Below are 24,432 nucleotides of genomic sequence, written 5' to 3' on the forward strand. Positions count from 1 at the left end.
AACCGCACTTGCTGATGGCACGAGCTTCATTACGGAAACAGAACGAGTGGGTCCGGCCGGCGTCGTTTTGTTTGTCTGTGCCAGCAAGGGGAACCTGAAGAGGGATTTAAGGAAGTAATTATATGTATTACAGCATCGAGGAGAATAAATACTTAGGAATAAATTTAACCAAAGAAGCGTCCAGTCTGTATCCAGAAGCTGGGAAGTGCTGCAGACCATGTCATGTGGAGACAGACCGTGTAGGGCCTGGCAGCCGCCTGTGCCCACGGCTAAGCACACCACCACGGAGGCCTTCCCCGCGTGGTTTGACCAAAAGTGATTTTTTTTTTTTGCTTCTATTTGTTTATATTTTTCAAAATGTCCTCTGGTAATTAAGAGATGCGCAAGTGTCCTTTTCTCAACAGAGACTTCTCAGACCCCTGCGTCCAGCCTCCTTCTAACCCTTGGCTGTTGGCCTCTCCTGCCGCCCCCGTCCCGGCTCCTCCGTCTCCTCCGCAGGCCATCCCGCGCGGTCCGGCCGAGTCCCCCAGCCCAGTCCCCCAGCCCCGCCCCGTGGCCCGTCTTGCTCTCGCGCATGCGGCACCCTTGGGGCCCCTCACCCCAGGCACCACTTCCCTCCCTGTGGGTGGCTTAAGGACACGAAGAGCCAGACACCCGGCAGGGCCTGGCCCTGAGGCTGGGGAGACGCTGCTCTGGGACGTGGGGCGAGGGGCCTTGCTCCCTCGCACACCCCCTGGGCACGATCCCGGGCGGAAAGGCATCCGTGCGGCCACGTGGGAGGAGCTTGTGGCCTGTCGTGGGGCAGGTAGTTCATCCGTGTTGGTCTTTCTGAGTATCTGAGGCCTGACATGTCCTTCCGGGGCTTCTCCACCACATCCCTGCCCAGGGGGCTGGCGCCTCCCACGCCAGAGCCCAGTGGGGACTCACAGCGCCCTTCCTTCTCTGGCCCCTGCCCACTCACTGGCACACCAAACATTCACCCGGAAAGGATCCTTCAGGATTCCCAACTGCCCCTTTCCTGGCTCCCCATAGCCTGGGCCTCGCTACCCCCCGGAGCAGCCCTCAGGCGCCTGCCCCCAGCTCCGCCCCAGCCCGTCCTGTACCAGCAGCCCCGTCACAGCCCCACTGCGGCCCTGCGCTGCTGTCCGGCCGCAGCTCCCACTGCCCTAAGAACCGCGGCCCAGAACTGGGGTCCTGATGCCGGGCTCCCCCCCCGCTCCCCCAGAACAAGCGTCCCGACACGGGTGCCCTCTCTCTGTACCCCCAGGCCCAGAGTCCCGATGTCGGGCTCCACCTCTGCTCCCTCTCGGCACAAGGTGAGCTCCCAGGCCTCACTCTGCCCGGTCCCCCCTGCCCCCATAACTCATATTCACTGCTTTTCTGCCCACCTGGGAAATGTCACCCTCATTCTGCACACGAGGAAGCCAGGCTCCTCCTACAGGTGCCTTCCTGGGATCTGTGCCAGCCGGGGCCCAGCTGGGGGCTTGTCCAGAGCCTGCCCCCGGGGTGCTGGCTGACCTCCTACCACACTGTGCCTTCCCGTCTCCTCTTATTACCATGATTACCACCCACTTGCCGCAGACAAAGAGTTTCGAGCCACCCAGCACGAGCGGGAAGCACCTAGCAGATAGGGCTGCGCCCCGTGCTCCCCTCCCAGAGTGACCCAGCAGAGCTTCAGGGGTCCAGGCTTGGGGGCACCAGGTGTGGGGGGCACTGGACAGCGGCGACTCCTCGTGGGGGAGAGGGCACATGGGTAGCGGTGGCCTAGCCTGCTGGTGAAGACGGGTGGGTCCTGGGGTTGGGGGTGTGGGCACCGAGGGTCACCGTCAGGAAGGAGGCTCTTGGTGGGCCCGTTCGGAAGTCATCAAGCAAGGTAGAGGCAAGGGGTCGGGCACAGGGAGGTCCTGGCCGCAGTCCCCTTCCTAGCAGAGCTCAGGGATGGACAGCCCTGCCCAGTTCCAGATGACTGGGGGAGGGGGGCCAGGGTGGCCCTCAGGGCCAGGATGGTACAAGAGGTCCCCCCAGCCACACAGCAATCAGCCCCTGATGGACAACAAAGGGCGTGTATTGGATTCCCCGCAGGTGGGCAAAGGCTGTTGTGTCTAGGACGGCTCCGCTCCATTCCAGAGTGGGTCGGGGCTGGCCATCATCTAAGCTAAGTGATTGTGGGCTGGTGTGGGGGCAGGAAGAGGAAGGGAGGACAGTGGACGGACCCGGGGAGTGGCAGGAGGACCCACGGCCATCCTCCTCTGAGATGCAATGACAGAGGTGTGGGGCAGAGGAAGGTGGGAGGCTAGGGCTCCCTCCCGGGGACCCCCGAGACCCAGAAGCAGAGCAGGGTCAGGCTAGGGGATTGGCAACAGAGACCTTGACCAGAGCCACCCTGGTCCAGCTCTCAGGTCACAGCTGACCCCAGGGTGAGGTCGAGGGACTGAGTGGGCCCTGGCGAGATGTAGGTCAGGTGGCTCAGGGCACCCCTGAGGCAATCAGGGGTCTGTGCACAGTGTGGGGGACACAGGGAAGCCCGGGACAGCTGGGGTGGTGCGTGAGCAGGGAAGGAAGCCTGGAGGCAGGATGGACAAGTGCCCAAGGCGGCTGGGGTCCAAGAGGGTCCCCGAGTCCTTACATGATGCTGGGAAGCAAGAAGGTTGTCATCCTTCCCTTCTGGGCACATTGCTCTTGCAAAGGTGTGTGGGAAGCCTGTTTCCCTGTGAGCGAAGGGGTGGGGAGAGGGCTAGGAGGCCCCTTGGTTCTCTCCTGGCCCAGGAAGCCAAATACCAGCCAGGGCCTGCCCACCCGTCTGGTCAGCTGTCCACAGGTACATTCTCCCCAGGAGTTGGCTCCGGGCGCCCAGCCTCCTTGGCCGTGAGCAGTAACCCAGCTCACTTACGCCCTCCACCCAGGACTTGTCATCTTCTGTGTGGCTGAGGGTCAGCAGTGGGGGTGGCGGCGTCCTACCGTCTTTAATGTCGGGTGTCCAAGACCCTCAGGCGGCGGCGTGAATCCATGAGCCCTAGGCCTCAGGAAACCAGTGTGGACCCAGGAGATCTCATCCTGGGGGCTGGGGAGGTGCACTGCGGGTTGACAGGCAGAGAGGAGGCTGTTGATGCGTCCCCAGACCCAGGGCGACCACAGACAGCCTGACACTGGCCACACTCGACAGGGGGTATGGGATGCACCGAGGCATACCCTGAGCCCCTCCAGCCTGAGCCGTAGCTGTCTGCGCCCCCACGCCAGCCTCTGGCCACGGCTGCTCTGGGGCCTCGTGTCTCTCACAGAGGCCACGTGCAGACTGGCTCTTTCTGGCCCGTCCTCCTGCTGGCCTGCGCTCGGGGTGGTGGACACCAGGACGCCCAGCCCTGGCCCAGCCCATGGGAACCCTTAGGCTGCAGTGGAGATACCGTGTCCCCCCCGATCTCTGAGCGGGGGCGTGGCCCACTACGCTCTGCGTCACGTCCTGCAGCCCGAGCCCGTGTCCTCCAGGAAGCCTTCTCCTGCTCACCTGCCCACAGCCATCGGATGTAGGAAGCCCACAGGGCTGCGGGCGTTCTCTCCCCACCTGCCCCCTCGCTCCTCAGCGTGGACGGAACTCGCTCTCTCCTGCCGGTTTCATAGAGGGGACACCCTTGGGCAGAAACACCGGGCCATCCTGCAGGCACAGCTGGGGGCGGTGACAACTGCACAGCTGTCCGACTGCCACCGTCAGGCTAGGGAGCATTCCCGGCACCCCAAAAGGCCCCTCCCTGCCCTTCTGCCAGCGGCTTCTGACCCTGCGGCCACAGTCTGCTTTTGCTGGGATGTCATATACCTGGAACCCCAGCGTGTGTCAGCCGAGTCTCCCCCCGCCCCCTGCAATGTGTCTCTGAGCTCCGTCTGTGTAGGGCGCCCCTTGTATCATAGGATCCCACGGTGGGACCAGAGCACAGCCCATCCAGCCGGTCGCCCACTGAAGGACATCTGGGTCACTTCCACTTTCTGGCCGTTACAAATAAAGCTGCTCTGCACGTTGGCACCCAGCTCTGGTGTGCACTGAAGTTTTGGTTTTCTCTTGGGCAAACGCCTCCGGGTGGGATTGGTGGATGGCGCGCTAAGCGTGAGGCACGTTATGAGAACCTGTCAAGCCGGTTTCCAGAGGGGCCAGACCCTTTTGCCTTCCCCTCAGCACATGGAAGCCTTCCAGAGTTTTCGCCGCTGTTCCGAGGTTCAGCCAATGCCCCGGGCGTACAGCGGGTCTTGCTGTGGGGTCACCTTTCCTGTATCAGATGCTGAAGCAGGTTTTCCCCAGCTGGTCGGCCGTCCACGCCTCTCTGTGGATGAAGCGTCTGCCCAATCTTCCCAGTGCGGTCTCCTCTCTTTGACTGGTAAGAGCTCTTTACATATTCTTGACGCACACCTTTCACCAGGGGTAAGCTTTGAAAGCATTTCCTCCAACCTGTGGCTTTTCTCTCTCTTCACGGTGCCCTCTGAAGCACCAGCGTTTTTAATTTTATTGAGGTCCAATTATTATTTTTAAAAATTTCTGCTTTGTACTTTTGGAATCTTTTCTAAGAGATCCTTGCTTAACCCAAGGATGCAGAAGTTTTCTCCCAGAACTTTTACAGGCATCACTCTTACGTTTCGCTGCGTGACTGTTTCTCGTTAATACTTGTGAACATCGACTGGTTAATCTGGTCGATTTGGGCAGGGAGTGCCACGTGAGTCTCCAGGCTCCTGATCTGCGTACAGATGTCCGGTCCAACACCTTCCGTTGAAATGAGTACGTTTCTCCAGGGGTTACCTGGCTCCTCTGCTGAAAACCCATTGCCGCAAACGTAATTCTTGGTTTCTGGGCTCTGCTGTCGTGCGGTGGTTTCTAGGTCTTTCTTTAAGCCAGCAGCATTCTGTCCCGACGGACGCAACTTCGGAGGGAGACTCGAAGTCAGGGAGGATGAGCGCCTGATGTGACCGCTCCTCAGCACGGCAAGGGTTTCCTCGGTCCTTTGTACTTCCTTTTGAATTTTAGGATCAGCTTGTTAATTTCCTTTAAAAAAAGAAAATGAGGAGCTACCTGTGCTTTTGCTGGAAATTGCATTGAAAATGCAGATCGATTTGGGGAGAATCGATATCTTAACATTACTGAGTGTTGGAATCCGTGAACGGGGCACACACAGCTCCATTTACTTAGGTCATTTTTTTGGTCTGATCTCAGTGGTATCTCGTAGTTCTGTGAACAGATTTCACACATATTTTGTTAAATTTACCTCCAACTATCTCAAGGGTTTTGATTCTATTTGTACATGGTATTGTATTTAGGACTTCAGGTTCTCATTGTCCATTGTTAAGATACAGAAGCAGCACTGTTTTTTTTGTTTTGTTTTGTTTTGTTTTTAAAGATTTTATTCATTTGAGAGAGAGAGAGAGAGAGAGAGAGAGAGAAAGAGCGAGCGCAAGCAGGGGGAGGGGCAGGCAGAAGGAGAAGCAGGCTCCCCACTGAGCAGGGAGCCCGATGGCGGGGCTCCATCCCAGGACTCTGGGATCATGACCTGAGCCGAAGGCAGAGGCTTTAACCCACTGAGCCACCCAGGTGCCCCGGAAGCAGGGCTTTTATACCCTGGCCTTGTAGCCCGTGTGACTTTGCCAACCACTTGGCAGCTCTGTTCGTGTTTTACAGCTCAGGGTTTTCTATGGACAATAATGTCACCTGTGAATTGAGATGGTCTTAATTGTTCCTTTCCAAGCAAGTCAAAGTATAAACAGAAGGGCTTGGGGGTTTGCTCTCCTTGACTTATTACATGGAATAAAGTGATGCTGGGGCACGTTCTCGCCTCACCCCGACCTGGTCCCTCACCACTGGGGTGACTCCTGTTTCCCTTTCTTCATCAGATTGGAGGACGCTGGTCCTGGTTGCCCCAGATTTGTTGTGTGTTGACTCGTGAACGGGTGCTGAATAACACGGCCAGCTCTATCCATCAGCCTAAGACGTTAGACCAACCTTACGTCCCGGAATAGCCCCGCCTGGCCGTGCACGTCCCTCTTCTTTGCGCTGGCTGAGATCGGCTAAGACTCTGTGAGGGAGTCCCGTGTCTGCGCTGCGGAGCCACACTGGCCTTGGACCTGCGTTTCCTACCTTCTCCGCATCCGGATCTGGTACTGGGATGGTCTCACGAGAGGCGTCGGAAGCGGCCCGCTCCTCCGTGCTCTGAAAGCACTCGGCAGTGTCTGTGCTGTTTCTTCTTCAAGTGTTGGGGGCGGTCCTCCCCCCAGATCCCTCACCTGCCCCAAGACCAGCACTGGACTGGGCAAACGGAAGCCTGGCCAGAGGAGTCGTGTTCTTGACCCCCACAAAGATGGGAAGATGAGGGGTTCTGCTGGGAACGTGTTGAGTTTGAGAATTTGTGCAACAGCCACAAGGAGAGGTGCAGAAGGGAGGTGGCCCCAGGGCCATGGAGCTGGGGCGGGGCTGGTGATGGGTTGAGGTGGTGGCCTGGAGGACACAGAGTGGCACGTGCAGGGGTCCCACACAGAGCCCTACAAGACCTTGGTGGGTGGTTGGGGTGGGGCTCCACAGAGAAGCCTGAGAAATGGCCCCAGAGGGCAGACCCCAGGAGCCAGGTGCAGGGTGGGGTGGGGAAGGGAAGTGGGAGTCTTGACAGCCGGGAGTGTCAGATGTGAGTGGTAACAGGGCCACAAGGTGAGTCCTGACAAGGACTGCAGGTTGGGGGCTCACGAGACTGTAGTGACTCTGTTCCGCAATGGGCAGGTGCCCCTTGGGGACACTCCTGGGCTAGCCCCCCACCTCTGCCTACAGAGGACCCTCTGCATCCGGCACACTGGTCTGTGTCCAGGGAGAGCTGGCCACGGGGCCATTTTAGTCCAAGGTCCCAAATGCTCCTTAAATCCAGTTGGCACACAGCTCCACGCCTGGAGCTGAGCCTTTGACGCTGTGTTTCAGGCTGAGAGACACCCCCCCCCCCCCCCCGGCCAGGAGCCCCCTCCCCCCGGCCAGGGCCCCCGACTAGGGCTGCACACCTCTCGAGGCCCTGGCACTTAGCACAGAACCTGGTTCGTGCGCAGCCTAGCGGGGCAGAGCGCGGAGCACGGTGTCCCCTGGACCAGCTGGGAAAGTGGAGGGAGCGTGGGAACAGCTCCGCCCGCCCCCCAGTCCGGGCGGGCGCTGGAAAGGTCCGGGAGTTCGCAGCGTCCCCAGAGCCCTCCCCGCAAGGTGGGCAGGAGCGGGGGCTGGTCCCGATGGACTGGGGGCCGCTGGTGGTGCCCGGCGGGGAGCGCGCAGCACACGGGCCACAGGCGTGCCCAGCGCCTCGGCCCGGGGGCCCGGCGGCGGCCCCGAGGTTGCGGCCCCGGCGCCCGCAGGGTCCTGGGCTCCCGGCTCCCGCTCCCCCGCCCCCACCCTCTGCCGCGCCAGCGTCTTTGCGAGAGAATCGGGGCCTCCACGTCCGGCGGCCTCTGCGGACGCCTCTGCGGAGCCGTCGGGGCCAGTGCGCCCCGGCCCCGCCGCGGAGCCGCGGAAGGCCGCCCGCGCAGAGGTCCGGGAGCCGCCGGGGTCCGGGGGTGGGGCGCTGCTGTGTGACTCTGGGTGAGTTCCTTGACCGCGCTGTGCTGGTCGCCGTGGACACCCCGGCGAATGGAGCGGGGGCCAGCGCCCCGGGCGCGGCCGCGGGAGGCGCAAGGTCACGGCTCGGCCGCTCCCCGCCCGCGGCGCCGCCCCTCCCGGGACAGGGGACGGGGCGAGAGACTCCTTCCGACCGCGGTGATCGGGGCCAGCAGGGACGGCGCGGCGGGGCCGGGAGGGGCCAGGGGGACCGGGGGGCACCGGGGGGCACCGGGGGCCCCGCCGCAGCACTAACCCGGGAGGAGCCTCCGGGTCCTCGGCTCCGCTGCGGGAGCGCGGCAGGCGGGGCGGGGTCCGGGCGCGGGCGGGGCGAGGGCGGGGGGGGGGGGAGGACGGCGGAGCTGGAGACATCCGGGCCCGGCCCCGCCCCGCCCTCGCCCCCGCCCCGGCCCCGCCCCGGCCCCGCCCCTGTCGCGGCTGCCTCGCCCGGCCCCTCCCGGCCTCGCCTCACAGAGTCCAGCTCTGACAAGAGCGTCAAGCGGCGGGGCGGGCCGAAAGGCGGAGTGAAGAGCCAGGGCGCCGCTGACTGGTTGATGGTGCTGATTGGCGGGCGCAGGAGCCACTCGCCGCCACCGCCTCAGGCGGCTGTGCTCGTTCGGGCTCGGCTCGGCTCGGCTCGGCCGCTAAGCTCGGCTCGGCTCGGCCCGGCCGCTCGGCTCGGCTCGGCTCGGCTCGGCTCGGCTCGGCCGCTCGGCTCGGCTCGGCTCGGCTCGGCGGCTCGGCTCGGCCCGGCGCCTCGGCTCGGCTGGGCTGCGCGGCCGCGGACTGACGGACGGGCGTGCGCGGGGGGCGCGGGACGCGGGGCGCGGGCCTCGGCGGCGGCGGCGGCGGCGGAAGCCTGGTGCCCCCGCCCGCCCGGTCCTCTCCGAGAGCGGAGGCAGCGCCGCGGGCCGGGCCGCAGCGGAGCCGGGCGCGGGGGGCGGCGGCGCGGGGAGGCGCGCGGGGCGCGGAGCGAGCGCGGCCCGCCGGGGCGCCGCGGACCCGGCCCAGCGCACGGACGCGCGGACGGACGGACGGACGGACGCGGACGGACGCGGCCCCTCCCTGCCGCCGCCGCCCGCCCGCCCGGGGCTCCCACCTCGCCGGCGCCGGGCCCGGGAGCGATGACATCGACGGGGAAGGACGGCGGCGGGGCGCAGCACGCGCAGTATGTGGGGCCCTACCGGCTGGAGAAGACGCTGGGCAAGGGGCAGACAGGTGCGTGCGGGGCCGGGGCGCCGGGGGGGCCGTGCCGGGGCTTTCGGGGAGACGGGGGCCCGGGGGGAGCGGGAGCACCGAGGGGGACCCGGGACCCGGCGTAGGGAACCAGGGGACCGCGGCACGGGGGGGGGGTCGCAGGGGACCGCGGACACCGATGGAGAACGGGGGCCGGAGGGACCGGGGCGCCGGGCGACGGGGGCTTCGGGGAGACCAGGGGTCCGTGGGGACCGGGGACACCGAGGGGGCCCGGGGACACGTGTGTGTGGGGGGGGACCAGGAGACCGGGGACATCGAAGGGGACTGGGGGCATGGATGGGGACCGGGCGCCGGGAAGGGCCGGGGGGCGCCGGGGAGCAGGGGCGCACAGGCCCGCGCCCGGGGAGGCCGTGCTGACTGCGCGCCTAGCGGGGGAGGGGGGGCGCCCGGAAGGAGGTCGTCCCGAGCGGGGAGCTGTAGGCCCGGCCCGCGGCTCCGGCCGGCGGCCGCGAACAATGGGCGGCTGGGCGCCGGGTCCCGCCGCGGATCCCGCAGGCCGCGCGGCTGCGGTCGGCCGGGCGCGGCCCAAGGACACGCGGCGCGGACCGGGGCGCACGGGCCGGGCCGGACCGGGCCAGCGCCCCTCGGCTCCGGCTGCAGGTGCGCGGCCCCGGCCGCATTGTGCGCCGGAGCGACCCGGCCCATTGTGCCGCGGGAGGAGGGGGCCGAGCGGGCGCCCATCTGCCGTCTGCCGCGGCCGCGCTAATAGGCGTGCTGCCCGAGCAGCTGCGCCCCGGGCCGCGCGCCCCCGGCCGCGACCCCCAACTCCCGGCGGCGGCGGCGGCGGCGGCGGCGGTAGTGGTGGCGGCGGTGGGCAAGCAAGCAGGCAGGCGGGCAGGGAGGCGGCCTTACGCGTCTTGCGGGCCAACCAGGCCACCTTGGCCAGGCTCGGACCTTCCTCCCCGGTGGGAGTGGGAGAGTACCCAGGCGCCCGGGAGGGCTGGACAGCGCCTTGCACTCCTCTAGCCGCTGTTTGGCATGTCTGCGACACTGCACTCCCCCAGGGGAGGGACAGGAAGGCTGGTACCGGGCCCTATTCGGGATCCCGGACCATACATCTCCAAATCCCAGCCTGTGGGAGGAGGCAGGGCCCTCGCTGGTCCTGGTTGTCTTTCTGGTGATCAGGCTAGCTCCCAGCCTAGCAGCATCCCCTCACCCAGCCGGCCAGGCGTCCACAGAGTGGCTTTGTGGGAAGCTGGGCTCAGCCATCTTCTTTCTTCTCCCAGGATGGGCCTCTGCTGGCAGTCCAGAGGTCCGATTGGCACTGACTGCTTCTCCCTGTCTCTCTGGAAGTTCCTTAGACCCAGGGCTGGCAGAGGAGAGGAGGAAGGGCGGAGGGGGGTGCAGCCGTGCTGGTGCCTCCCTGCCAGTGCAGGGTGGGGGTCCAGGAGGGAGCTGCTCTGGCCAGGAGGCTGCAGGCCCTTCCCAAGGCCCTTGGGTGGCACGGAGTTGCAGCTAGGAGGTGGTGTGCGGGAGGAAAGTGGGCCAGGCCCTGGGCTCTCCAGGGAGGGCAGCGTCTGTGATGGAACTAAGGCAAAGTGCCTAGGAAGGGACCTGGCAGGGGCAGTGGGAGCTGCCCCTCTCCCACTCTGGGGGGACAGCCTCTGTGCCCACCTTGGAGACCCCAAGGGGCCTCTGGCAGTGGGGCAGCACTGTTGGGAGAGGGGATGGTGTGGCCCGGGGTTCAAGGAGGTGGTGGCAAATAGCCAGTGTTCATCTGAGTTCAAAACATGCATGTTTCCTGCAAGGGACAGCTGTGGTTGGTGAAGTCCTCAGTGGGGGAGGGACCTGGGGCAGCAGAATGTGGGAAGCAGTGAAATAATCTAATTATTGTACCAATAAAATGCGATTATAAGGAAGCGTCGTCGTCGTGTGAGTGGGGACAGCAGTGATTTATACGTGGGCCGTGCGCGCCCGTCTCCGTGGCGGGGGCTGGTCTCGGACTCTCCGTCGCGCTGTCTGTTGTACAGGTAATTACGGGAGGTTTCCACTGTAATTAACAGTAATGAATACAAAAGGATGTGCTGTGAGTGTGTGTCAACAACACGTTGCCCTGTGATGTTTAGAAGCAGCTCCCAGGGGCGCACAAAGTGAGCGGCCTTCCTCCCCGGGTCCCTCTCCCCTTCGAGGGGAGTCGCTGCTGGCCTAGTGGAGCCCCCCCGGGGGGGCTGTTTATCCCGCGTTCCTTCTGGCTTCCTCAAGTGCCGGCAGCCCAGGAGGGCTGGGGGGGACTGTCCTCTTGGTGCTGTCTCACTGTCTCTTCTGTGGAAGGGTCACCTGGAGTTTGGGGGTCGGACGGGAGTCCTTGGGGTGTGGGTGCTCTGGGCCTGGCCCCGGGGCTTGCTGGCTGGTCTTCAGCATCAAATGCCAAGAGAGTTGCAGTTTCCTAGGCCTGTCCTTTTGCTCCGGAGATAAACGTGTGACCTTATCTGGGGCTAGGCTTTCTGCCAGGAGACCTCAGCGGAAGAATGAAGGCCTGTAGTTCCAAGTGCCCCCCCCCCCCGCCCCGCCAGCCCGCTGCGGACGACAGCGTGCCCGGGCTCTCCCTGCTCTTCACGCGCACTCTGCCCGAGTCCGGCGAAGGGGAAGCCGCGGCTGGGGAGGGCGTCAGCCGGGCGGCTGCTGGTCCTCTCAGCCCTGCACGTCCCAAGCCAGGGCCCCTGGGAAGGGGCGCCTGCCGTTCTGCCCCACGCTGCGGCCTTTGGGGCTCCGGTGGGGTGGGGAGTGCGGCCCAGGGCGGAGCTGCGGCGCAGCTCTTGGTTCGTGCTGGGCTCTGCAGGCGGGCTCTGTCCTTCGCGTGGGTGTTAGGCCACCTCTCCAGGCTGCTGTGGCTGTGGTTTCCAGCGCATCTTCCTTCTGCCTGGGCATCTCCGCACAGCTGTCCTTAACGTTCTGGGGGCGCCTGGGTTGGCAGCCCCTGGGAGGTCTCTGTCCCAGCCAGTGTCGTGTTTTCCACTGGGGGGTTGGGTTTTCAGGGCCTTCGGGGAGGCAGGTATCACTGCCAAGGCTGTCCATCCGGTCCCTGATCCAGGAAAGGCGTCTTCACCTGGGGGGCAGAGGCACCTGTGGAGGGTGCTGGCGGGTCCCAAGTGGGTCCTGGTAGGCGTGTAGAGCGGGGGGGGGGTGTTGTGCACTGTATTGCTCTGGGCCGTTCAGGCCGGGGAGCAGAGCAGGGCCTGCCCAGACCCGAGCCTGACAAACGTGGCTGCGGCTCAGCAACCAGAAGGCCGGGGGACCCCGCTGGAGGAGGAGGAGAACAGTGGGCTCTGGGCGTTGTTTCCGGAGCTGCGGTGCCCAGGAAGATGCGGGGCTCTCGGAAACCCTCTGTCTGCGGGTGGGAACCGAGGAGGCGGTGGCTGGGGCCTGGTGTTCAGATGAAGGGTCAGTCCAGCTCACAAGAAACGTGGGGTGGGGGGCACCCTGCAGCTCACCTGGCTGCGCTGGGAGACTGGGGGGGGCGAGAGGGAGGAGACGGGACTGCCTCACGGAGGGGCTGGGACGGCTCCTGGAGGTCCTCGAGGGAGTCTCAGAGAATTCCCATGGGGTGCCAGTGTCAGGTAGGCTGGAGAGGAGTTCTGGGGTGGGGGAAGCTGGCCACGATGGGACAGGTGAGGGAGGGGGAGACAGGTAGACCCACAGGTGCCTCGTGGCCCCGAGCTGGAGCTGCTGGAGCAGGCCCGACGGGAGGGGAGGTGCCTGGGGCACCGAGGATGTGTTGGTTTTAAGAAAGTTGAGCAGAAGACAGCTTGAGAGTCAGCAAGAGGCTGCGGGGGGCGGGGGGCGGGTGCCCTGGAGATGGGGGTTGGGGGTGGGCTGGCTGGAGTCGGCCCCAGGGTGCTGTTGGGAACTGAGGCCCAGAGAAGGGGATGCAGCCAGAGCAAAAGGAAGGTAGACGAGGCGGAGAGTGGCTGGGCCTCTGCTGGCCGTGTGTGGACCACCTCCTGTGTCTGGGGATCTCTCCCCCGGCCCCGTGAGCCTCCGCCCTCGGTGCAGCAGGCGGGCCTCTGTCTGTCTAACCCGTCTCTGAGCCAGGACGCAGGCTCTGCTCAAGGACAGCAGCTCCCCAGGGGTGGAGGGAAAGCCCCGCCTGCTCACGGCACAGGCCCGGCTTCAGTGTTCCAGTAGCAGGACCCTGTTCTCCAGTAGTTGTGGTCCGAGCCTCCCGCGCCTGTCTCGCCCGGGCCCCTGTGTCCTGCCAGCGACTGAGCAGCACAGGCGCTCCGCAGCCCCCTCCCACAGTGCATGCTGTCCCCCGGAAGCCCCGGGCTGGGACTGAGAGCTGTCCCTGCGGGGGTTGTCCCTGCCAGTGGAGGGGAGCTCAGCTTGGAGGTTTCTGGGGTCACGCCTTAAAGGATGGGCTCTTTTCTGAAGGTAAAGATGGGAGGGTCCGGGGGTGGGCTGAGGCCTAGGACCCTGGACTCAAAAGTGTCCCCTGCCCACTATGGTCGGCCACAGCTCGGAGCACCCCGAGTTTTCATAGGTCCCACCTGCCGGGGAGCTGCATGTAGCCGAAAGGACGTGCCAGTTGGAGGGCTCGCCCGGGCAGCGGTGCGAAGGGGAAGCCAGGTGCTGCCGGGCTGGGCTCCAAGCGCCGAGGCCAGTACCCCCGCCCCCAGCCAGGGCTCCCAGGGTGAGGTGGGAAGAGCGTGTCCTGTGCCCAGGGGCCTGGTTGTCTCTAGAGCTGTCTGGGAACGGGGTGCTCCCACCTGCAAGGGTAGACACGGAGCCAGAGCGGGTCATCATGGAAGGCTCTGGCGGGGGGCGGGAGCAGCCACCCAGGACTGTTTGGGGGAGAGGAGGCACACAGTGAGGCGCTCCAGGTCCTGCCCCCGAACCCAGCCTGCCTGAGCGTGGCCAGGGGCATCCTGACCCTGTCTGGGGTCTGAGAGGCTTGGCCACGCCTGGTGAAGTGTGGGGGACGGGGGCCCCCGGGGCTGGCTCCTTGGGCTCCACTGCCCCCCCCACTCCCACCGAGGCCTCCAGAAGGACCCTGTGGGGCCAGGACAGGGGTTGGCGCAGAAAACCAGCCTGGCTTGGGCCCCACCCAGGGGCGCGGGTCTCCGGCTGATCGAGTCCTGGTTTTCACAGGTGCTGGTGGGTGACCTCAGGGCCTGAATGCGCGCGGTCTGCGCCCTGGCCACGCTGCCCGTGCGCGCGGATGGGAGGGGAGGGTCTGGGACCGCCGCGGGCCGGGGCAGTCAGGGCATCTTCGCGGTGGCCTGCTGCTCTGGTTTGGAGAACACCTTCAAGGCCATGGGACCCCGAACTGGCTTTTTCAGGGGTCATGGGTGGGTGAGGCTGCTCCGCTGCCCGCACCCTGGCCAGGGGCTGTGCTGAGGGAGGAGGCGGTTGACCGCCGGGGTCACTTTGCCTCTGCCCACTGGGCTGTGGCTGTGCCTGGGGCTCCCTGGGCCCCAGAGCCCCCCTCTGCTTTGCCTGCCTCTGGTGGATGGTGTCCCTGGGGCCTGGGGGGGCCGCACGCCTCCCGGGGTTCTCACGGCGTCCGAGGGGCCTTGCCACCGGCCTCGGGCCCCACGTGTTCCCCACATCGGCTTTTCCCTCCGGGTATGCGGGGTGGGCCCAGAGGACTTTGTGGCCACCTCGGAGCTTAATGGGGGAGGTCTGTGCTAGAGGCCTAGGCCGGGGGCTGGCCGGACTCGGCTGCTCAGCCCCCTGCCCCTGAGCCGGGTTCCTGCAGCTTCTGTGGGGCTCATGCTGGGAGTGGTGTCAGTGGGAGGGTACATCTGCGGCGGGCAGGGTCTGGCGGCACAGCGGGTCCACGGCTGTCAGGTCCCATCTGGGCTCTCAGAGGGCAGGAGGGACCCCTGGGCTCCCTGGGGCCCTGCAGGAAGCCCTGTCTGGTGTGGCGAGGGCTGGTGTCTCCTGACAGCCACTCTGGTGGAGCCCTTCCGGGTGCGGGGCCCTGTCAGCCCCAGGCCTGAGGTGAGCCTCCCTGAGCCTGGCTATGGGTGTCCAAGCTGGCTGAGGCCTTGCCCCAGGGGTGCCGGCTAGCTGAGCAGGGCTGCCCCTGGCCGGCTGTCTCGGACGCTGGACAAGATGGAGGCTGGGCCGGGCCTGCGGTTGCAGGGACAAAGCCCGGATTGTGTCGGGCCCCACCCCGAGAGGTGGCCCAGGCCGTGCTCTGCAGCCTCTGAGGGGCCAGTGTTCTGGACCCAGGCAGCAACCCCACCCCCGGCCAGTGCTCCCAAAGGCCCCGCGGCGTCCAAGAGCAGCGCTTCTCTTCCGGGCAGTCTCTTCGCTGTGCCCTGGGGCAGCGGGGTCCCTCCGGGTGCGTTTTGAGGGGACACGGAAGCATAGAACACCGCATGAGATCCTGGGGACACACACCCTGGCCGGGGGCGAGCTTGTGAGGACAGAGCCACTCCCCCCGGTGCCTGCCACGTCCTTGTCCGCGCAGGGGCCTGGGGCCGACCCCACTTGAGCCTGACCACAGGGCACAGAAGATTCCCAGGGCCTCCTGGTTCTGGTTTGGGGACTGGTGGAGGGGCTGAGGGTCCCCGGGACTAGGGGCTCAACAGCCCATGGGTGATGGAGGCACCTTCCACCCATTGCCACCCACTCTGGGCTCAGGCAGGGTGAGACTGTGTGCCCTGGAGGGCAGGGCTGGCCCCAGGGCGGAGGTGGGAGGGCAGCCTAAACCGCGATTATGCGGCTGAGTGGTGCAGCGGGCACTGGGCATACGTCAGCCTCGGAGCCGTGGGCCGTCTGTGGGGGCGGTGGGAGGCTGCCTGGCCAGGCATGTGGCATCTGTGAGGGGTGGTTTGGCCCGGGTACCTCCTGGGGAGCTGCTGGCTTGGGCCAAGGGTCAGGGTGGGAGGGGCCTGGGGCCTCTGTGCTGGGGGTGGCCGCCTGGGCACCTGGCAGGTCCCTCCCTGTGGCCAGCGAGAGGAGGCGACCAGCTGCGGAGCCCCTGCTTGGCCTGGCCTGGCTGCGAGCCCTCCTGAGCCCTGGCTGGCTCTCTCCCTGACTAGGGGGCCTCCCAGGGGGGGCCAAGACGTGGACAGAGACGGCCACGGGGTGAGGCAGGTCTGGGGTGGGGAGGCAGCCCTGAGGCAGAGCAGCTTAAGGCCCCTAATTCTCTCTGAGACATGGAGGTCACCAGCAGACTGGGCCCCTGTGTCCGGCTTCCCTGGTGGTACTATTGCTCTCAAGCTGGAGCCAGGGCACAGGTGGGCAGGGGTTGTCGGGAGCCCAGGTCTGCAGAGGCCAGATGAAGCCCCCTCGCCGGGGTGGGGAGCCCGGGGCCTGGGTATAGCCTGGGCAGTTTTCCTGCTGGATATGGACAGCTTCAAGGCGTGAGCCCTTGATGCCTGTGGTGAGGGACAAGGTGGCACTTTCAGGCTCTTTGCTCTTCAGGGGGGCAGTTTCCATGTGTTTGGGGAGCCCCAGGTCCCCTGGGACCATTGAGATGTGTGCGGTCGGCTGACCTATAGGCGTGACCCTGAGGCCTCCGCCTTGTCCCTACCTCCTGCGTCCTCTCTTGGCATATGGTGTGTGGGAGCCTGGAAGGGGCTGGGCCGGCCGCCCCCCGCCGGAGTCAGCTGGAAGGGGTGGGGTGTTGTGACTGTCTGGGGTCTCCAGGGTCAGCCCAGACCCCCCAGGGCCGGGCCCCCACTGGGCCGTCAGCGAAGGGCTCAGTTGTGGGTGGTCTCTGAGACCCATCGGAGAGTGTCCCGTCCCTACGCTGTTTCTGTGACGCTGCTGAGGGACACGGCTACGCTAGGGCTCGGCAGGGGCCCAGGGTGGCTGCTGTACCCAGTATCCCCCTCGGGCCATGTGCCGGCCACGGTGCCTGAAGGAGCCCCCGGCCTGGGCAGGGGCCTGCGGGGAGAAACGAGGACAGAGGAGTTGTCTCATTGACTCGTGTCCTGGGCGGGTGTGATGTTCTGAGTTCTCATCGGGGGCCGAGTGGCATTGATGCAAGGCCTGCGGGGCCGGCTGTGCTGGGCTGCGGGGTCGGGGAGCAGGGGGCACAGTCGCGGGGCCTCAGGGTGGTGGCTGCCTCACCCCGAAGGCTCTGGGCCGGTGAAGAGCTCGTCCTGTCCCTTCCCCCGCTGCCCTGGGACGCCTCTGGCTCCATGCTTCGCTGCTGGCCGGCCGGCGGCCTCCTCTGTCCTGCCCCCGCCACCCCCCCGATGGGGCCCTGCCTGTCTGCTGGGACCACAGTTGGGGGCTTCATGGGATCCGGCTTCCCCCCTTCTTCCACACAGGGGCATTTTCAGACACAGAAGAGCACCCAGACCCCGAGAGCCCACCCCAGCCCCGGCAACAGGAGAGCGATCTCGCCCCACCCCCCAGCCTGCCTTATTTGGAAGCGAGTCCCAGCCATAGTTTAGATATTTCTAGAGTCTGACAGAGAGTCTAGAAAAGCACAGTGCCAGGTCACCCTGTGCAGCCAGCACCAGGTCCCTAAACTGGCAGAAGTCAGCCAGATGCTAGATCCTTCATAAGAAGTGGCCGTTTCCTGGAGGCTGAGTCTGCACCACTGGCTGGGTCTCTGCCCGGGGTGCCTGGAGGCCAGCGGGTCCCGGGGCCAGACGCTGCTGCCAGGGGTCCTCAAGCTGGGCATCACCCCGAGGCCTGGGACCGTGAGGTTCTGAGTTCCTGAGCTCCCCCGGGATGCAGCTGCTGGTAGGGGGGCGCACGGTGTGAGGCTGTGTCCTGTCCCGGTGCAGTGAGGACGGTGTCGCGGCCTGTGGTCTGCACCGTCTAGACCACGGACCCTCCGGGCTGGGAGCCAGGTGTGGGGCCAGCCTCAGGCCCTGGCTACGGTGGTCGTCTCCCTGAGAGCCGGCTCACTGTGGCCTGGAACGGCAGGCAGACAGCAGCGGGTGTGGTGGCCAGAGCTTGGGCCGGGGGGCCGCAGCACTGCCCACCCTGGGCCCACGGGCCGGCTCCGTCCTCGCCGAGCGGCTCAGCCAGCACACCGGGCCTGGGCCTTCCGCATGTGACCTCATGCAGAACCAGTGGACACCTGGCACCCCCTACACTGTGTGTGTTCTTGGGCTTCCTGCCTGGGGCTAGGCCTGCTTGAGGAGGCCATGCCCGCTCCCGCCGTGGTCAGGGCTCAGGCTGCCTATGCAGGTGCGTTCCCCAGATGGGCGTGTCTGTCTTGCTGAGCCATCTGACCAGGATCACAGTCACCTGAAAGCCTCCCTCTTTACGCCTACGCCCTCTGCCCCTCTGTAAAGGCCCCCGGGAGCCTTGTGCTCCGGCGCTAGCTCCCTGTGGGCCCTGTCCCTGGAGCATGGCCTGCCGGCCAGCAGGGCCATCAGGAACCGTCACGGGGATGGGGGGGTGCATGGGACAACCTGGGACCCCTGCACTCTGCCCCGGAGTGCCCCTCACTGCTTCCTGCCAGCAGCCGGCAGCCCCCCTTACCCTGCCCCCTGCTTCCTGAGTCTCCAGGGGGCGCAGCCACAAGGCCTCAGGTCATGCCCCCATTTCTCCTGCACCCTCCTGGGTGGGGGGCCTTGCTGGCTGCACCCTGACTCTGGGGTCTTCAGGGCCGAGAGAAAACTGCCCTGGGCGGAGTCCTGGTTGTGGACGGGGCCAAGGGGCTGCTCTCTGTCCCCGGTGCCGGCCTGCGGGTGGGGAGCTGTCCAGCAGCGCCGTGCTGAAGTGTGCAGCTTCCGCTCCAGGGAGGGAGGCTGCGGCTGGCGCGTCCTCAGACCTCTGCCGCTGCGGGAAGGTGTCTGGCCAGCGCCTGCGTTTTAGCCCGGCTGTGGGGCCACTTCTGTGCCGACAAGGGGCAGGAGGAGGAAGGTGCTGGGGGGCTAGATGTGCTTAGTGGCAGCTCCCAGGGGAGACCCCAGCCCCCTGTCGCCGCTCTCCCTGCAGAAGGAGCTGGGCCCAGATCTCCTGGGGCTGCCACTGACTCTGGGGGCAAGGGGAGGCTGAGGCCGCAGAGTCACGACCGTCATTGCTGCCTGTCCTCCAAGGCTGGGGCCATGGGGGAGACTTCCCTGGTCCTGGGGTTGATTCGAGGTGACTTCCCTGGGCAGCCCCTGGTCCCCCTGTGATATTTGCCTTGTATCTCCAGAGGCAGGAAACTTCCCCTCGGGTCCCCTTGGAGATGTGTTTGGGGGGGAGTGGCGAGGGCACAGAGCAACCTGGGGGACTTGACCCGTTGCCTGGCCCAGTGCCCTGGAGACTGCAGGTGGCCGACACCGTTGGGACTCCTTGGGGAGGAAGGCTGGTCCCCACTGGCCAGTCCCCTGTGGCAACCCTTTGGGGCCCCTTGTTTCAGGGGTCCTGTGGCCTGAGTGTGGTTGACGTGCAGGGGTTTATGCAGGACATTGAGCCCTCAGTGGACGGCCTTAGGGTGGCCGAAGGGGCTGGGCTGTGGGTTAGAGGTATGCCTGCTCGAGCCCTCACCCTGGGGGGACAGAGATGTGGGTGGTGGAGGCGTCAAGTATCACGCTGTGCCCCTGTCTCCCCGGCCCATGGCACTCCGTGCGCAGTCTGCTCTTGCCACCCCTCTCCCTGGGGCTGGGCACTGGGGCGGGGGATAGAATTCAGGAAGCCAGACCCTCAGCCCCAGGACCACGATCCTGGGCTAGCTGGGGGTGGGCATGGGTATCTCCCACGAGAGCTGAGAATGACACAGGAGGGAGTGTTTCCTGTTGCCGGAGGGCTGCTGGGCTTGGTGGGGAGCGAGGGGCTGATGCTGGCTTATCTCTAAAGAGGTGGAGGGCTTGTCTCAGATTGGAGGTTTGCTGACTCTAAACCCCAAATCCCAGGGGATTTATAACTAATCATAAACTGGCACAGATAGAACACCCTCCAGCAGACGCCATGGAGGGCATCTGCACACACGGGCGGTGTGGTCCCGGCTGGCACAACAGACGCATGAGGCTTGGCAGAGGCTGGAGGGGAACCCCCAGGGGGCCTGGGGTCTTCAGGGGAGCACCTGTCGGAGTCTGGCTAGGGGAGGGGCTGTGGTGTGCATTGTCCTCTGCGTCCCCAGAGAGCTGCTGTCCTGGGCGCTGCCCAGGGAGGTAGGGACAGTCCACATCCATGGCCCACCCGGTTCCTCTGCCTGTGGGGTGCTCAGACCCTATTCCACAGCTTGCCTTTGGTCAGCTGGCCCTGGGGCCTCTGACCTTGGGGCTCTGTGTCCTAGCAGCCCCTCTGCACCGCACTGCCCTCGCATCTGCTGGAGAGGGCTGGGGAGCCCGGTTGGGTCACGTGGGGGGCCAGTCATGGTTATCCCCATGTTCAGAGACCCAGAAGGGTGGCCGCTCCTCACCCCAGGCCATGCCATCCTTGGTCCATGGATCAGTGTGGGGATTACCTCCTTGTCGGGCTGCTGCCGCCCCCTTTGGGAGCCAGGCTGGGGGGTGCAGATGACCAGCAGGGGATCGGACAGAAGGCCAAGTCCAGGGGAGGGCTGGGGGACCAAGCCTGAGCCTGTTAGCCCTGCAGTCTCCTTCACTGCTCCTTCTGTCCAGGCATCTGCTGCATCCCGAGTCCACCTGGCTGGGGGGCCCATAGGTGACAGTCCCAGGGGACAGGCACAGCCCTGGTGGCCCCTGGCAGGATCCCCCCATCTGCCTCTGCAGCAGGACTTCAAGAAGGGGCAGTAGGTCACTCTATCGAGGGACACCCTTAACCTTAGTGTCTGCGTGACTGGCCCTTCCGGAGCCTGGAAGAGGCCCCCGGGGAAGCCAGGCCCCCGAGAGGCGCCGGCGGCTGTGGGCACGCAATCCAGGCCCCGTCTGGCCGGCTCTGCCCTTCCATGCTGGTCTCAGCAGCTCACTGCTGTGGGGCTTCCTGCTGTCCAGCACCTCCCGCTGCCGGCCCACTCGCAGGGGCACTTGTTTTATTTTTTTTAATTTACTTATTTTAATTTAATTATTTTTTTAGGGGCACTTCTTTTAGCTGACTAGTGGCCTCTGCCTTGGGAGCCCTGTAGCCCCCAGAAGCAGGATGGGCATGTGGTGGCGGGGCATCAGCTCTAGGCAGGCTCAGGCCAGGTGCTGACTGGGTGTTTGGGGAGCAAGGGGCCCTGCGCCTGTCCTCGGCTTGTCGGGGGCCCATCCACAGGTCAGCAGAGACAGAGCCTGGGAGCCCCAGGCCAGCAGGGTGATGGCAGGTCTGGTGTGTGTGGCCTTAGGACGGGTGGCCTCCACTTGGGTACGGGCCTTCCTCACCCTGGCCCGTGTCCAGGGGACCTGTTCTGAGACTGGTTTGCAGGTTCCCGAGGGCAGAGGGCACGTGTGTGAGTACCAGTACCTTCCCCGGCCCAGGCCCCGGGCAGTGGGGGCTCCTGGGGGTGGGGGAGGCTGGTGGGGCAGGGCCTGGCTCGGGGTTCAGGCCACTGGGTGTTAGCAGGTCAGGGCAGTGGTCCAGGGCCACCAAGCAGGGGCCTTGGGCCCGGGAGCAGCAGGTCTGAGGGTGGGTGCCGGCAGGCAGTGGGCCCGTCAGGGGGGGCTGCTCTTTTTCTGGGGCCTTGTACCCATCTCCATCCTCCGAGGGCCAGTGCTGAGGGGAGAGGAGGTGACAGAGGTGACTGCGGACAGCTCCAGGCAGGGGACCCGGGCAGGGGTTTGGGAGGATGAGAGGGTTACCTGTGGGCAGGTGGGTCTTTGCCTCTCCCCGCCCCGCCCTGCCCCCGCCTGGTAAGCAGATTCCATTAGTACCCCATCCTCCTGGCGCTCCTGGCTCCCACCCCAGCTGGGTGGCGGCGGGGGGGGGGGGCACGGGGCCAGGGCGCTGTTCTCCCCTGCTGCGGGGATCGGGCGCAGGGTGTGTGGCCCGCCGTCTGTGTGTCTGGGAGCATGACCCTCCAAGGGACCCGAAGGTGTCTGGCTTTGCCCCCATGGAGGTCATTCCCTGGCAGAGGGGCTGAGAAGTACCCCTGACCGCTCTGCCTCACCCAAGCCCAGTACCAGACTGCCTGGGCAGCCTTGGCCAGACCAGGAATGACCCACTTGTTGCCCCCCTGCCTCCAGCCCCGGTGCCTTCACATCTGGGTCATGTACGACACCGGCCAGGGTCCCTGAGCCCAGGCACCCTGCCCCAGCACCCGCCTCAGCCCCCAACTCCCCTGGCTTAGGTGGTCGCTACAGTCAGGGTGTCTGTGCCTTGGTATGGACTGGGGCCTGGGCCCGCCCTGCCATACCCAGCGGGCTCTGGGCACTGGGCTCCCTACCCTGGCCTCCTTTTCTAGGAAGAGCCTCCCTGTCCTGCCGGGCCACAGAGCCAGCACTGCTCTTCCCGGGAAGAGTCTGGGCAGAGGGCCTAACTCAGTGACCCCCGCCCCCCCAGCGGGGAGAGGGCACAAGCTTGCTGGCCCCTGGGAGGGCGGACACAAAACCATCCTAGTGATTGGGGAAACCAAGTCCGAGTGTTTTAAGTGCTGACCAGGTTGGTTGTTTCATTGGTTTGTTTGTTTTCAGCGCTAAACCCCACACCGAAGGAGTTCTGAGCAGCCCCGTGTTGTCTGCTCCCCTGCAGAGATGGCCTTGGTTTCCTGTGAAAGCCCCACAGACTTTTCCTACCTGGGGGACGGCAGGCCTTGCTGCCCCACGGGGGTCCGTCTGCCCTGCCGCTTCTTCCCCTCCAGCCTGCTCAGCTGTGGGAGCCTGTGCATCTCTGAGGCTGACCCAGGCAGCCCTCCCGGGCATGGTGGGCTAAGGGGAATCTGGGGGTGCCTGGTGGCCCCAGGCAGGGGACTACGCCTTCATCTGCCTGACCCCAGGCTGGCTAGCAGATGCAGAGGCCCTCAGCAGCATGTGGCTTCCCTGTGTCCTGTGTCAGCGGGCTGGCGGCTGGGCCATGGGTGCTCCTGGGAGCTGGGAAGCAGGCAGGGATGGAGGGTATCCGGCCTCTGGCGTCTGCTCTCTCGCAGCTCCTGCCCCATTGAGAAGGCCCTGTGGCTTCTAGGAAGTGTTTGCACCCCTGCATTGGCTTCTGGGTGGCCCTGGGCCTGGCTCTGTGCCGGAGGGTCCCTCATGCCTAGCAGGTGTGTGTGGAGTTGGACAGGGTTGGGCCTGGCCCCCAGAGGCCGTGGGTGTCTGTCTGTGTGTGCAGTGGCAGGTGGTGGCTCCCTCAGGCTTCCCAGGGCGGGCAAGCCCATTGCTGTGCCGGGGGCCTGGCGGGACGGGTGCTGGCAGGTGTGGAGATGGTACGGAGGGAAGGCCTTTGTGCTCTGCTGGGCAGGTAGGTTGAGGTCTGTGTCTGCTGCTGGGACCCCGGGGACCCGGATTGCCGGCTGCTCCTCTCTCTGGGCAACCCCGGTCTTTCCCCTGCCGGGCACTTGGGCACAGACTCAGGCAGTCTGCCGGTTGTCCCTCCACACCTCCCTGGGACACTGGACAGCTGCTGGCCACGCCATGGCGTCCACTCTGCAGGTGTGACCCTGGCCCCCTGGGGTCTTGCCTCGTTGCACGTGGGGCTCTCCAGCCCTCTTCCCTCCACGGCAGCCCCCAGGCCCTCGCCCTCTGCCGGATGCTCCCCGCAATCCCACCCCCTTCCCGAGGCTCCTCAGCACCCCACCTTTCCTTCCGGCATGTGGGCATTGGCAGGTGACCCCGTCATTAGCCCCAGTCCTGAGGCTTCTAAACTAGGACACCAGCTTGAACAACAACAAAAAAACAAAAAACAGAACTTGCCAAGGTTGAATTTCTGAATAGCTACTGGGCTTCATCAAAATATTTCAATGGGCTAATTTTACAGTATTGAATTGAAAAACTAGTTAGCCAAAGTCTCTTGCCCTCAGCTGCCCCTGTGGGAACCGGATTCCTGGTGCAGAATGGGCGGAGGCTCCGGGAGGGGCAGGGGGGACCTGCAGGGGTGGGGCCAGCCGTCTGCCGTGCAGTTTCCCAGGCTAGCCCCAGGACTAATGGCTTCACAGCCTTCTGTGCCCCAGGCAAGGCTGCGGGGTCCCCTTGGGCATCCTGCCCCAGCCTGCATGTGGCCAGGGGGCATTGGGACCCAGGTTGGGGGGCACCTCCTCACTGTCCCCCGACTCCCCCAGGCAGAGGGGCCGCTGTGGTTCTCAGGTTGGGTCTTCAGGTTGCCGAGCACCTGGGGCTCGTGCCCATAGGGCGCAGAGCTGGGCACACCGTCGGTGGTCATCCCTCGGGGATGCTAGCTGGGCGCGTGGGCCCTGCTGGGTCTGCGGGAGCCCCTGCTCTGGCTGTCAGCCAGGGGCACGCGGCTGAGGGAGGAACGGCTGCCCCCTGCCTGGCTCCCGGTGAGGAGGCCATCTGGGGCTCCTCGTCCTGGAGGAATGGTCAAGGGGGTCGGGGGGAGGCGGTGCCCCGTTGCATCACACAGCCCTGTGAATCTTGATGCCTCTGTGGTTGCCATGGCAACCACCCAGCGCCAAGCTTGTGACTCTGGGGGAGAGGGAATCCCCTGCTTCCTCCCAGCCAGGCGTCCTCCGGAGGGGGCTCCTGCCCTTCCCGCCAGTCTGGGGACCTGTGGCAGCCCCCAGCCTCTGGTTTCCTCCGCAGCCGTACTCCTGGGAGAAGGGACAGGCCCCCTGGCCCCCTTGTCCCCGCTCCTTCTGTGGCCCTGAGCACGTCCCCGCTTGCAGTGGGACGGAGTCCAGACAG

At 65.6% G+C, this 24,432-nt stretch overlaps 1 protein-coding gene across 7 annotated transcripts in view; it reads left to right on the forward strand.

Annotated features, from left to right (window-relative positions):
* The first annotated feature begins 8,688 nt into the window (after positions 1-8,688).
* The window catches only part of BRSK2 (BR serine/threonine kinase 2), a 55,816-nt gene continuing 40,072 nt past the window's right edge, over positions 8,689-24,432 (forward strand). For all 7 annotated transcript variants that reach the window (XR_006385709.1, XR_006385710.1, XM_044259949.1 and 4 more), the window contains exon 1: positions 8,689-8,806. Coding sequence is in view for 5 of the 7 variants with exons in the window: in XM_044259949.1 (XP_044115884.1) it covers positions 8,713-8,806 (94 nt within the window). In the remaining 2 variants the exon portion in view is untranslated. The remainder of the gene's footprint in view (positions 8,807-24,432) is intronic.

This window comes from Neovison vison, chromosome 7, assembly GCF_020171115.1.
Source record: "Neovison vison isolate M4711 chromosome 7, ASM_NN_V1, whole genome shotgun sequence".
In the NCBI taxonomy this organism is placed as follows: Eukaryota; Metazoa; Chordata; class Mammalia; order Carnivora; family Mustelidae; genus Neogale; species Neogale vison.